This window comes from Rhinoraja longicauda, chromosome 3, assembly GCF_053455715.1.
Source record: "Rhinoraja longicauda isolate Sanriku21f chromosome 3, sRhiLon1.1, whole genome shotgun sequence".
Taxonomy (NCBI): domain Eukaryota; kingdom Metazoa; phylum Chordata; class Chondrichthyes; order Rajiformes; family Arhynchobatidae; genus Rhinoraja; species Rhinoraja longicauda.
Window position 1 is genome coordinate 89,268,620 of NC_135955.1, and position 15,185 is coordinate 89,283,804.

Here is a 15,185-nt window from a genome sequence, read left to right on the forward strand (position 1 = left end):
ACGTAGCGGGACAAGCATTTTGCACAGAGAGTGGTGCCTGGAACGTGCTGCCGGGGGGTGGTGGTGGAGGCAGGTGATAGTGGCATTGCAGAGGCTTTTAGATAGGCATTTATTCACAAAATGCTGGAGTAACTCAGCAGGTCAGGCAGCATCTCGGGAGAGAAGGAATGGGTGACGTTTCGGGTCATAGAAACGTAGAAACATAGAAAATAGGTGAAGGAGTAGGCCATTCGGCCCTTCGAGCCTGCACCGCCATTCAATATGATCATGGCTGATCATCCAACTCAGTATCCCATACCTGCCTTCTCTCCATACCCCCTGATCCCTTTAGCCACAAGGGCCACATCTAACTCCCTCTTCAATATAGCCAATGAACTGGCCTCAACTACCTTCTGTGGCAGAGAATTCCACAGATTCACCACTCTCTGTGAAAAAAAACGTTCTCATCTCGGTCCTAAAAGACTTCCCCCTTATCCTTAAACTGTGACCCCTTGTTCTGGACTTCCCCAACATCGGGAACAATCTTCCTGCATCTAGCCTGTCCAACCCCTTGTCTGAAGAAGGGTCTCGACCCTAAACGTCACCCATTCCTTCTCTCCCGAGATGCTGCCTGACCTGCTGAGTTACTCCAGCATTTTGTGAATAAATACCTTCGATTTGTACCAGCATCTGCAGTTATTTTCTTATACTTTTAGATAGGCACGTGGATAAGCAGGGAATGGAGAGAGATGGATAACGTGGTTAGTTTAACTTGACATCATGTTTGCATGTACACTGTGGGCCTGTGCTGTACTGTTACAATTCACTATCTGAGGTATAAAAATGGCAACAATAGGTTTTTTTTTCCATCCCACCATCCTTCCACCCAAAATAGTCCAACATCTTCACTTTCTGAGGGATCATTCTTTCATTTTGTTGTCAATGCCTCATTCTTTTACAATGGTACTTTATTGACACTTTACTGCCTACAGTGAAATGCTTCATTTTCATACAATGCAGTAGAACGATACTCTACATAAGCACACTCATAAATAAGTACAAAAGTGCAATGATTGCAATGAACAGTAGACCTCACCGAGGCGGTACAAGAAGATTCGCCACTCTTTGGTGCCACTCGAGACCTACTAGTTTCAAGTTCTTGAAATAGACCACTAATGTTGGCCTTACAGGCCCGTTGTCCTGGCGACGGCACAGAAAGCTGGAGTAAGGGTGTCACAGTGGTGGAGTTGCTGCCTTGGAGCGTCGGAGACCCAGGTTCGATCCTGACCACGGGTGCTGTCTGTGCGGAGTTTGTGCGTTCTCCGTGTGACCTGCATGGGTTTTCACCGAGAGCTCCGGTTTCCCCCCACAATCCAAGGACGTGCGGGTTGGTAGGTTAATTGTCTTTGGTAAAAATTGTCCCCCCTGTGCAGGATGGTGCTAGTGTGCGGGAAGATCGCTGATGGGCGTGGACTCGGTGGGCTCAATGACCTGTTTCCACGCTGTATCTCTAAGGTCTAAACTGTGCGGGCCAGGCAGCATCTCTGCAGAACAGGGATAGGCAAGGTTTCAGGTCGGGACTCTTCTTCGGGCAGATCGAGTAGGGGGAGAAAGCTGGAGAAGTGGTGGGGGCGGGTCAACACGAGGCAGGTGGTGGGTGGTACAGGTGAGGAGGGTTTTGATGGGTGGGCACCCAGAGATGAATAGAAGACGGAAGGTTGAGAGATAAGGAGAGAAGAGGTGTGAACTGTGAAGCCAGAGGAAGGGTCACAGGTGGGGTGAATGGGGGGAAGGGAAAGGGCTCAGGATGATGGGAGAAATGGGTGTGCATACAGATGGGGTACAGGGAAGAGAAGGGGGAGAAAGTGGGGGGGGGGGGGGGGGACGTGGATGGTAAGTTACTTAAAGTTTGAAAATTCAATGTTCACATCATTAGGTTGTGGGATTCCTAAGCGTAATATGAAAGGTTGTTCCTCCAGTTTGCACATGACCTCACTCTAGCAATAGAGGAGGCCCAGGACAGATAGGTCAGCATGGGAATGGGAAGGGGGGTTACAATGGTTAGCAACCTTCAGTCAGAAGGTTTAAACAGTCTAAGCCCATAGAACAGTTACTGAGCCAAAGCATATTTGCCAAAGATAGAGTGGACGTGTTTCCACTAGTGGGCAAGTCTGGGACCAGGGGGCACAGTCTCAGAATATGCGGACGTACCTTTAAGATGGAGATGAGGAGCAATGTCTTTAGCCATAGGGTGGTGAATCTGTGGAATTCATTGCCACAGACGGCAGTGGAGGCCAAGTCATTGGGTATTTTTAAAGCCGAGATTGACAGGTACTTGATTGGAGAAGGGGGGTTAAAGGTTATGGGGAGAAGGCAGGAGAAAGGGGGAAAAAATATATCAGCCATGATTGAATGGTGGAGCAGACCAGATGGGCTGAATGGCCTCATTCTGTTCCTGTGTCTTATGGACGGCACTGTGTGGTGTCGGGCCAGGCCTGGTGATGTTGTCGATGTCCTCCACTGCTTACAACTGTGGGGCCTTTTTGCACTAATATTACAGTAATATTACAGGCACATTGGGGTTTTTAATTTATTGATTTTTTTGTGTGTTTATTATGTATCTAGGAGTACTGTGTGAACAGACCTGTTATGCTGCTGAAAGTAAGAATTTAATTGTTCCCTTTTCAGTACATATGACAATTAAACACTCTTGACTTGACTCTCAATTGGTCAACTACAGTGCTGTAGAGTTGCTGCCTTACATCATCAGGGACCCGGGTTCGATCCTGATTACGGGCACTGTCTTTTCAGAGTTTGTATGTTCTCCCCGTGACCTGCGTGGGTTTTTCACTGGGTTCTCCAGTTTGCTCCCACACTCCAAAGACTTACAGGTTTGTAGGCTTCGGTAAAATTGTAATTTGTCCCCAGTGTGCGTAGGACGGTTTTAGTGGGTGGGGATCGCTGGTCAGAACGGACTCAGTGGGCCGAAGGACCTATTTCCGCACTGATTCTCTAAACAAAACTAAACGAAACTGACCAGTGGGCACCCTTCTCTCTTAACCCCATCACCCAGCGCTAGTTCCAGAGCTCTCCATGCCTAAACGAATCCAGTGGTCATCTGGTCATTTCTTAAATGTTGACAACAAACCAGTTTCAATCACTCCCTCAACTGGTGCATTCCAGGTACTTACCACTCCTTGGGTGAAGAAGGACCCCTCATATCCCTTCCAACTCTCTTCCCCCTTATCCTTTTGACCTTCCATTGACTCCATTTACACCTCACGCTGCCTCGGCAAGGCCAGCAGCATAATCAAGGAAGAGTCGCACCCTGGCCACTCCCTCTTCTCCCCTCTCCCATCAGGCAAAAAGGTGCAGAAGTGTGAAAACGCACACTTCCAGATTCAGGGACAGTTTCTTCCCAGCTGTTAGCAGGCGACTGAAGCAACCTACCAACAACTAGAGAGGTCCTGAGCTCCTATCTACTTTATTAGAGACCCTCGGGCTATCTTTGTTCGGACTTTACTGGACCTTATCTTGCACTAACAGTTATTCACGTTATTCCCTTTATCGTGCCGTGAATGGCTCAATTGTAATCATGAACTGTCTTTCCGCTGACTGGTTAGCACACAACAAAAGCTTTTCACTGTACCTCGGTACACATGACAATAAACTAAACTCAACTCAGGGATGTGTCAGAAGGAATTGTAGATACTGGTCTATGCTAAAGATAGACACAAAATGCTAGACTAACCCAGTGAGTCTCTGATTCTGTCTCTGCTTTCCACTGCACAACCGCCAACAGCTGGGCTATCTCGTGCAGGTTTCGCTCGCGTGGGTATTGGTTGCAAAAAGGTTATTTAGATTTTTATCAGGCAGCATCTCTGGAGAAAATGTATAGGTTATGTTTTGAGTCAGAACCCTTCTTGTGACTCATCAAGTCTCCACTGGTGGGAGAGTCTAAGACCAGAGGTCATAGCCTCAGAATTAAAGGACATTCTTGTAGAAAGGAGGTGAGGAGAAACTTCTTTAGTCAGAGGGTGGTTAATCTGTGGAATTTATTGCCACAGAGAGCTGTGGAGGTCATCACTGGATATTTTTAAGGCAGAGATAGACAAATTCTTGATTAGAATGGGTATCAAGGGTTATGGGGAGAAGGCAGGAAAATGGGATTAGGAGGCAGAGATCAGCCATGGTTGAATGGTGGAGTGGACTCGATGGGACGAATGACCTATTTCTAATCCTATAACTTGTGCACGTGCGAAGAAGGGTTCTGACCCGAATCATCACCTGTTCCTTTTCTCCAAAGATGCTGCCTGACCCGCTGAGTTACCCCAGCATTTTGTGTCTATCAAAGGCAGGGAACTGTGGCTTTGACGGCTGTCAAAGTTTACTGTAATAGCCTTGTCCATTGGGCTTGTCGTGATCTACCCAGGTAAGCCAGTCCATGGTGCCTGGCCCTGACTCTCCCCAGCCCTTCACTGTTTTGGATAGAGAGTGAGTTTACCAACAAGGCAAATGGTAAGCATTTGCCATTTCCTTATGTCCAGTGAAGAGGGGTAGTCCTGGCCTATTAATATGAGATGAAGATGTATGGTAAGACCAAAGATAATAGAACGGAGCAAGATAGACCACTCCATCAAAATCACCTATACTGAAGTGTAGTACGCAAAGGCGCCATTGTAGTAGGCAAAACCGTTATGCCTCTCGTAGTGCAATCGGTGTTTTGGGGGAACAGTATTTGTGATTATACCATTAAAATGCAGAATATATCTCATCTATCAATCCATAGATTTTTGTTATTTTTCTTTTAAAATGTTTCTGCAAGTTTCTGCCTACTAAAATGGCGCCGTGACACACTACGGTTTTTGGGGTCGAGTGGTCTATCTTGCTCTGCTCTATTATCTTTGGGTAAGACTGAAGCAGGGGAGCATTGTTTACATAGGATATACTGCACAGTAAACAGGCTATTCAAATCAACCAGTCCTTTTTTGGCATTTATCTTCCCATTAGGGATCAGTCCTGTGCTACTATCTACCTCATTGGAGTCCCACGGACTATCTTTGATCGGACTTTACTGGACTTTATCTTGCACTAAACGTTATTCACGTTATTGCCTTTATCATGTATCTGTACACTGTGGATGGCTCCATTGTAATCATATATTGCCTTGCTGCTGACTGGTTAGGTCTTAAGATCATAAGTGATAGAAGTAGAATAAGGCCATTCGGCCCACCAAGTCTACTCCGCCATTCAATCATGGCTGATCTATCTCTCCCTCCTAACCCCATTCTCCTGCCTTCTCCCCGTAACAAAAACAAAAACAAAACAAAAGCTTCTCACTGTATCTCGGTACACATGACAACAAACTAAAATCAAGCTAAACATTCAGCCACCCCCTGACTTTTCTCATCTAAATCCATCCATTTAATTCTCCACTCCCTTCAGTGACCAACCCTCCACAGCCCCCTGAGGCAGAGAATCGCAGAGGTTCTCTGCATTCTCCTCTCCCTCCTCCCACTTAACATTTGGACAGGTACATGGATGGAAAAGGTTTAGAGGGACATGGACCAAACACAGGTGGGACTCATGTAGATGGGACGTTTGTCGGTATTGGGCGGAAGGGGCTATTTTCACCCTATCGCTGTGTGACTCTATGACTCAAAATGGCAAACTTTGATTCAGCGTGTGATGTTATGGAACTATGTTTGGAAGCAGCATTTTAAATGGTCAAAACATATCAAAAGAAAGATGAGTGGCGTCTCGGGTCGTGACGCTTCTTCAGAAGGGTCTGAAGAAGGGCCTCGACCCGAAACGTCACCCATTCCTTCTCTCCAGAGATGCTGCCTGACCCGCTGACTTACTCCAGCATGTGGTGTCTATCTTCGGATTAAACTAGCATCTGCAATTCCTTCCCACACAAAGGAAAGAAGAGGTATAGATGGGGCATCTTGGTGGGCATGGGCAGGTTGGGCTCCAGGGATTATTTCCGCACTGCAGGACTCTTCGCCTCCAAGACATGCCCTTACCCAGCCTCCACCTATGTGCACCTTCATTGTTCACTCCAACCACTCCCTGCTGCTGCAAATGTCACGTCCCCGCCACTTTCTAGATAATTAAAGTTTCTGCTGAGCATAAGAAAACACAGAGTAAGAATGCTCTATTGCGGCCTAATCCTTATTGCTTGCAGTGACTATGAACATCACTGTACTGAACACAGGCCGTGAGTCGTGACACGGTTGCCCCACCTGTGGAACGATAGTGGAGTCAAACTCTTTGATAAATTGCGTAATCTGACTCCATACCTCAGGTTTTACAGGCACCAAGCAAGAGTTTGCTCTTGACTCTATGCCTCGGGTTTTACGGATACCAGTCAAGCATTTGCTCTCTCATCTTACTCTCTCTATTCTCTGCTTTCTACTTGGCTTAAAACTTTCCCTGCACGGCAGGGAAGAATCTCGTTGGATGTTCAGTTCAGCTTCAAAGCTCGATCGACACTTCCAACGCAAAACGTGACGGTCCTTCAACCCCAGAAGCCCCCTCCGGGATTGTAAACATAGATCATTCGAGAAGTCAATCCCAGCCAATTCCTCTGGCGCTCCATAATCTTTAGCTCCAAGCACTTGATTAAGACGGGGTCGACCTTCGGGTCGAACTTGTTGGCGAACCAGTGGCCTTTCTCCAGGAGCCACCTGAGCTCGGCGGAGCCGAACACGCAGACACTGCGGATGTGCGTGCCCGTGCATGGCGGGTACACGCTCCCCTCCAGGTACTCCCATTTCACCAGCCTGGTCTTACTTTGCAAGTCAGTCACCTCGGCCCCGGAGCTGGGGAGCCCGCCCGGTACCCCAGGTACTCTCACCATACTTGCCCAGAAGTGCTCGTCCGGTGAGTAAGTATCTTCGGACCACGCCAGGAAATCCTTGGCCACCGTGCTGTTGTCGATGTACCGGGCAAAGTCATGGTTCAACACAAAGTAGGCACTGCCGGTGAACATCTCAATGCCATGGGGGGCGGGCTCTTTCTTCACGTCTGTTTTGATAAGCGTGTCCTTGTTCCCAGCCGGACTGGTTTGAGACGTGTGGCGAAACATAAATCGCTGGGCTTTCACAGCACTGGGCTTGACCGACTCCAACATGTTAGACCACTTCAGCTTCTTCAATTCGGAAACCAGCTCGACGTTGGATCGCAGGGGCAAATCCTGGCCACACAAGTTGATAACGTACTTCCACCGGACGGAGGATTTGAGTAGATCGGACAAGCAATTGAGATCTGCGCGCAGTCTGGAGATTTGAGTGTAGTGCACCAATTCTATCTTTGTGGCAATGAAGACATTCTGCATGCACCTGGCTAAATTGTGCAAGGCAGCTTTGAAGGATTTTGAGGATTTCTGGTCATAATGGATGCAGTATATATTTTGGGGCTGGTAGGTCATTTTTAGTAGCCTCTCCACCATAATGGCTTCCCGATGAACAACCAGAGAAAAGGCCAATGGATAGTCTTGCTCCTCTTGCGAGGCCTCGATGTTGTGATATCCTCTCTGGTAAAGGTATCGGGTGCAGTTTGAGGTCATCAACTCAACGTCTTCATCTTCCAAATCAACAATGTTACCCTTGCGTATCTCCAAGGTTTTGCCCACCTCCACTGGGCTATAGTTGTAGATATCGGTGCAATTTATTTCAGTCTTGGACTCCAGGTACTTCACACTCTTTCTGTTCCACACATGTGAGGAGGTACTCCAGAAGGGCTCCACTAGCCAGGTCTTCTGCGAGCCTTCGTCTATGCGGTTGGAATAGAGCTTTAAGAGGCAGAGCAGTGGAAGAGTGACAAACAGCCATAGGATCTTCTTCAGGCGAAATCTTCCAGAGGATATCTTGCAATACATTCTGCAAAACACGGGAGCCAAGACGGTCAGCTCAAAACAAAAGTGGACTTTGTTGAAAAGATAATAACAACATAGGGAGAAGATCATGTGGTCCCATGAACCTGCTCCATCATACAATAGAGACATGGCTAATCTGATTTTGAGTGTGCAGGAAGGAACTGCAGATGCTTGTTTACACCAAAGAGAGACACAAAATGCTGGAGTAACTCAGCGGGACAGGCAGCATCTCTGAAGAAAAGGAATTGGTGACGTTTGGGGTCCAGACCCTTCTTTAGACTGAGAGGCAGGGGAGTGGGAATCTAGAGGTAAGAAAAGTTACAGAATCTAGACAATAGACAATAGACGCAGGAGTAGGCCATTCAGCCCTTCGAGCCAGCACCGCCATTCAATGCGATCATGGCTGATCACTCTCAATCAGTACCCCGTTCCTGCCTTCTCCCCATACCCCCTCACTCCGCTATCCTTAAGAGCTCTATCCAGCTCTCCCTTGAAAGCATCCAACGAACTGGCCTCCACTGCCTTCTGAGGCAGAGAATTTCACACCTTCACCACTCTCTGACTGAAAAAGTTCTTCCTCATCTCCGTTCTAAATGGCCTACCCCTTATTCTTAAACTGTGGCCCCTTGTTCTGGACTCCCCCAACATTGGGAACATGTTTCCTGCCTCTAATGTGTCCAATCCCCTAATTATCTTATATGTTTCAATAAGATCCCCCCTTATCCTTCTAAATTCCAGTGTAGGTATCTGTAGGTATACGTCAAACCTCCAGTTTCCCTCTCCTATTACCATGTACCTGCTACCCTTGGTCTTTTTGGGGGGGGCAATGGTTGGAAATGGGAGAGGTGTAGTTAGAACAGTAGTGCATTTTGTAGATGTTACATTCGGCAGTCAAGGGATTGAATGCTGAAGGTGGAGATGGAGTGGCAGTTAATGGAACTGTTTGGTTTTGGATGGCGTCAAGTTTCTTGAGAGTGTTGTTAGAGCTGCACTCAAATAGGCACGCGAGACATTTGGTCACCATGTTATAGTGATGGTCGCCATGTTATAGTGATGGTCGCCATGTTATAGTGATGGTCGCCATGTTATAATGATGGTCGCCATGTTATAGTGATGGTCGCCATGTTATAGTGATGGTCGCCATGTTATAGTGATGGTCCCCATGTTATAGTGATGGTCACCATGTTATAGTGATGGTCACCATGTTATAGTGATGGTCACCATGTTATAGTGATGGTCACCATGTTATAGTGATGGTCGCCATGTTATAGGAAAGTCAGTATCAATCTGTAAAGGATGCAGAGAACATTTACCAGGATGTTTCCCTTAATGTGCAGGGAGTGGATGAGAAAGTTGGGTAACGGAACTAGTTCGAACAGGTTTGATAGATGGTCGTTGTGGACTCGTCGGGCCGATGGGCCCGTTTCCATGTTGTATCTCTAAACTGTACCAATGTGCAGGTATGAACTGCTTCATTTCCTGCAGAGTTGTGAATGGTGTGCGTCATCAGTGATTGCCCCCACTTCTGACACTGTGGCTTAATTTGTGTGAGGAATGACACCAAGCATTTGATTGCCTTCCCCTCCATAGCCTCAGTCTGAAGAAGAGTCTCGTCTCCTTTTCCTTCTCTCCAGAGATGCGACCTGTCCCGCTGAGTTGCTCCAGCACTTTGTGCCAGCATCTGCATTTTCTTCCTACACAAGACAGTGATGAGGCCTGGAATCAAGTTGGCCTGCAAAACCCAAACTAGACAATGATGAGCAGACTGTGGGGAAGCATTGCCTGTGGCACTTTGTTCATTTGGCTGATGATTGAGAGGAGGCAGACTAGAGTTCCTGCTTTTCATGAATGAGAAATCCCGTGACTTTCACATTATTAGGTAATGCTAGTGTTGTAACTGTGCTGCTTTACATACATTTGGCTGGAAGTAACATGAGTTGCATAGTACAAGACTCCATGACAACAGCTAGGATATTGACTTCTCCTTAACCCCTTATCGGCCCCAATACTCTGAGCCATATTTTTCCCTCTCACATGGAGGGAGAGGAATTCGTTGGAGCAATATAGAGCAAGCGTACAGCTAATCGCTGACCAGTGTGGGCTCAGTGGGTTGAAGGGCCTGTTTCGACGCTGTATCTCTAAACTGTTCACCTGTGTGAATGCAGACTTTTAACCCAGATTAGGGGAATCAAGAACCAGAGGACATAGGTTTAAGATGAGAGAGGAAAGATTTCATAGGAACCTAAGGGGCAACCTTTTCACACAGAGGGTGGTGGGTATATGGAACAAGCTGCCAGAAGATGTTGTTGAGGCAGGTAAAAATTACTACATTTAAAAGACATTTGGGCAAGTACATGGACAGGAAATGTTTAGAAGGATATGGACCACACACAGGCAGGTTGGACTAGCACAGGTGGGGCATCTTGGTCAGCATGGATAAGTTGGGCCAAAGGGCCTGTTTCCATAGTTCAATGACTACATGTGACAGAAGTGTACAGTTTTGACTCAATCCATTGATTATGTGAAAGAATAAGTTAATTGGCCAAGTATGTACGCGTACAAGGAATGTGCCTTGGTGCTCCGCTCGCAAGTAACAACACGAACATACAGTGAACAATTACATACAGTGAACAAAACATTAAAACACTAAGAATACATCATTACGGTTTAAACATACGAGTGAAATAAACCGCAGCAAAAAGAGACTATAGACTTTTGGTTATTGAGTAGAGCAGCTACTCGCGGGATAACAGCTGTTTTTATGTCTGGCTGTGGCTGTGGATGACGTGTGCAGAAAGGAACTTTGGATGCTGGTCAAAACCATAGACACAAAATGCTTAGCATCTCTGGAGAGAAGGAACAGGTGACATTTCCGGACGGAATCCTTCTTCAGAATTTTTGTGTCTATCTTCGATTGAGAGATGACTTTGCAGTTTAGCTTGCAGGTGGTCCCTTGTCGTAGTTTCACAAGGTTGCACCTCATGTCTAGGGTACGCATTGGCACGACACACTGCACTTTTCTTTGGAGCTGGGTTGAGAGTGCAGGGATGGGAGGGTTATGGATTATGTGCAGGCAGATCAGCGATGATCAATAGACAATAGACAATAGGTGCAGGAGGAGGCCATTCGGCCCTTCGAGCCAGCACCGCCATTCAATGTGATCATGGCTGATCATTCTCAATCAGTACCCCGTTCCTGCCTTCTCCCCATACCCCCTGACTCCGCTATCCTTAAGAGCTCTATCTAGCTCTCTCTTAAATGCATTCAGAGAATTGGCCTCCACTGCCTTCTGAGGCAGAGAATTCCACAGATTCACAACTCTCTGACTGAAAAAGTTTTTCCTCATCTCAGTTCTAAATGGCCTACCCCTTATTCTTAAACTGTGGCCCCTTGTTCTGGACTCCCCCAACATTGGGAACATGTTTCCTGCCTCTAACATGTCCAACCCCTTAATAATCTTATAATAATCCGATCCTGGCATTATGTTCGGCACAGAAATTTGTGGGACAAAGGGCCTGTTCCTGTGCTGTTCATAAGTTCTAGGAGAAGAATTAGGCCATTCGGCCCATCAAGTCTACTCCGCCATTCAATGGCTGATCTATCTTACCCTCTCAACTCCATTTTCCTGCCTTCTCCCCATAACCCCTAACGCCCTTACTAATCAAGAATCTGTCAATCTGAGCTTTAAAAAAAATTGCCTCCTTATAAATATCCATTGACTTGACCTCCACAGCCATCTGTGAACATGAATTCCACAGATTCAAGGAACTCCTCCTCGTCTCCTTTCTAAAGGTACATCCTTCTATTCTGAGACTGTGGCCTCTGGTCCAAGATTCCCCCACTCGTGGAAACATCCTATCCACATGCACTCTCTCCAGGCCTTTCACTGTTCAGTGAATTTCAATGTCTCCCCCCTCCCCCCCCCCCCCACTCCCACTCCTAATCTACTTATCAAGTTTCGAAATGGTCCTTCCATAGCAATTGTACTGTCTGATGTAGTAGACACAAAAAGCTGGAGTAACTCAGCGGGTCACACAGCATCTCTGGAGAAAACTCTGGCTGGCCCGCTGAGATACTCCAGTTAAAACCACCATCTGCAGTTCCTTCCTACACATGCGGTCTGATTTACCTCGATCTCCCATTGTAGACAATGGGACTTTGACCCTGGAACGGATTCGTTACATATTTCCTGTGAGACAGGACGCTGCAGTTTGGCCCAGATTACCGAGTACAGCTGCACACAAGTGTGCCTCTGTGGTGTCGGAGTGATACACTTCACCCCTGCCTGCTGCGTTCAGATAGTGAGGCTTCCCGCTTGCCTCTCCACCTAAACTCAGGTCCCTGACACAATTGAATAGCGCCAGCAAGAAGCATCATGTCAAATGTACGAGCGTGGCGGCAGAACTATCTTCTCGCCCAACAAGCCACACTTAAAAACCCCACGATGGACACAAAAAGCTGGAGTGACTCAGTGGGGGTCAGACAGCATCTCTGGAGTCAAGGAATAGGTGACGTTTCGGGTCGGATTTTAAAAAACCACGATCGGATTAATCACTTCCTTTCAATTGCTGGAGTAACTCAGCGGGTCAGGCAGCATCTCAGGAGAGAAGGGGTGGGACCCATTCCCTCTCTCCTCAGATGCTGCCCGACCTGCTGAGTTACTCGGGCATTTGGTGTAATAAATACCTTCGATTTGTACCAGCATCTGCAGTTATTTTCTTGCATTTCATTTCAATGAAACTACACTGTGATGTGGAGTAAGTACACCCTTCAGCGCCTCAGTGTGGACACTGGGCTAAAGAATGTGACTGGATCCCAACCAGAAGGGCAATTGGAAACAGATCCTTTTTACCAATCGAAGCCCCGGGTCAGCGGTGTTTTGGCTTCGAGAGTGTGACCGCTGTACTGTACAGAACTTACCATTCGCTCCCAGCCACACGCCCACACACAAACAGACACACACACACATACCGAACACTCGCCACCACAGCAACAGGCCCTTCGGCCCACTTTCTACCCTTGCCCAACAAAAGCTGCAACATTAAACCAATCTAGCGTGCAGAAACGAAGATGGCTCTCGACCCGAAACTTCGCCTATCCATGTTCTCCAGAGATGCAGCCTGACCTGCTGAGTTACTCCAGCACTCTGTCCTTTAATCGAACTTGTAGGCTTGTGTTGGATAACATACACCGTAGAGTCATAGAGTCATGCAGCGTGGAAACAGAATCTTCGGCCCACACCAACCAACAATGTCCCAGCTAATCTAGCCCCACCCTGCCTGCGTTTGGTCAATATCCCTCCAAACCTGTCCTATCCATGTACCCGTCTAAATGTTTCTTAAAAGTTGACACTAGACTATGAAGTATTGGAATAATTTATGTTTTTTTAAAAAAAAAGAAAACTGTAGAAGCTGGAAATCTGAAATGAAAACAGAAGATACTGGAAACACTTAGTAAGTCAGACAGCATGTGTGGAGAGAGCAACAGGTTACATTTCAAGTGTAGGAAGGAACTGCAGATGCTGGTTTAAACCGAAGATAGACACAAAATGCTGGAGTAACTCAGCGGGTCAGGCAGCATCTCTGGAGGGAAGGAATGGGTGACGTTTCGGGTCGAGACCCTTCTTCAGACTCCCGGCACCTTTGCTCAGAGAGGGCACGGACCAGAAACATTAACTGTTTCTCTTTTCCACACATAGAAAACATAGAAAATAGGTGCAGGAGTAGGCCATTCGGCCCTTCGAGCCTGCACCGCCATTCAATATGATCATGGCTGATCATCCAACTCAATATCCCGTACCTGCCTTCTCTCCATACCCCCTGATCCCTTTAGCCACTAGGGCCACATCTAATTCCCTCTTAAATATAGCCAATGAACTGGCCTCAACTACCCTCTGTGGCAGACAATTCCACAGATTCACCACTCTCTGTGTGAAAAGAAACGTTCTCATCTCAGTCCTAAAAAAACTTCCCCCTTATCCTTAAACTGTGACCCCTTGTTCTAGATTTCCCCAACATCGGGAACAATCTTCCTGCATCTAGCCTGTCCAACCCCTTAAGAATTTTGTAAGTTTCTGTCACACTGAGATGGGAAACTTTCCACACAGGGGAAAGGGAAACTAGAGGTGTCTATCAATAAAGTCTGAAATAAAGTTAAGTTAAGTTAGAACTATCCTTAACTTTTGGGAAACTGTTTCAGTGGTCCTCGCGTCCCCCAAGCGCTGCGCGCACACATACACACCCACACACATAGACACACACACATACACACCCACACACATAGAGACACACACACACACACACACACACACACACACACACACACACAGAGAGACACACACACACACACACAGCCACATATAGACACACAGACACACACACACACACACAGCCACATATAGACACACACACACACACATAGACACACACACATACACACCCACACACATAGACACACACACACCCACACACATAGACACACACACATACACACCCACACACAGAGACACACACACACACACACACATAGAGACACACACACACACATAGAGACACACACACACACACACACACACACATAGAGACACACACACACACACACACACATAGAGACACACACACACACACACACACACACAGCCACATATAGACACACAGACACACACACACACATAGACACACACACACACACACACACATAGACACACACATAGACACACACACACATAGACACACACACACACACACACATAGACACACGCACACACACACGCACACAGACACACACATAGACACACACACAGCCACACACACACTCAGACACACAGTCACACAAACACACACTGTCACACACAGACACAGACAGACATACACAGACACACACACAGACAATGTCACAGACACACAAATAAACACACAGACACACACATACGTACACACACACACACAAACACACAGACATACACATACACATAGACATAGACACCCACACAGACAGGAGTGACTTACAGAGCAGCGAGCAGGGCTGTGTGTGTGTGTGAGGAGAGGCTGCCCCGGGTGGAGAGGCTGTCGGCGCGGCTCCACACGCTGCTGACTCTGAGTGCTGACTGGGGCGGGCAGCGCGGAGCCTGGGACGGCGGCCAAGGGGGAGGGCTGCGGGTTAAACTTCTCTCCGCAGTTGTCAGCAAACATTAACTTCACCCAGAGCCCAGCGTGTGTGTCCCGGTCGCGTTACGCCTTCACAGGGCGGCGAAGACCAGGAGCGATGTTACACCGTTAATTAGAGGTAGTCAGTTAGTTAGTTAGTTAGTCAGTGGCTGCGACCGCTC

The 15,185-nt window shown here is 47.3% G+C and overlaps 1 protein-coding gene across 1 annotated transcript; it reads right to left on the bottom strand.

Annotated features, from left to right (window-relative positions):
• Window positions 1–428: 428 nt before the first annotated feature.
• On the bottom strand, window positions 429–14,880 carry gcnt4a (glucosaminyl (N-acetyl) transferase 4a). Its single transcript, XM_078396627.1, has 2 exons — window positions 14,866–14,880; window positions 429–7,862 (listed from the first exon to the last, which is right to left on the bottom strand). Exon 2 carries the CDS (start codon window positions 7,859–7,861, stop codon window positions 6,500–6,502), a length of 1,362 nt encoding a protein of 453 aa, XP_078252753.1. The 5' UTR covers window position 7,862; window positions 14,866–14,880; the 3' UTR covers window positions 429–6,499.
• Between the last annotated feature and the right edge of the window lie 305 nt (window positions 14,881–15,185).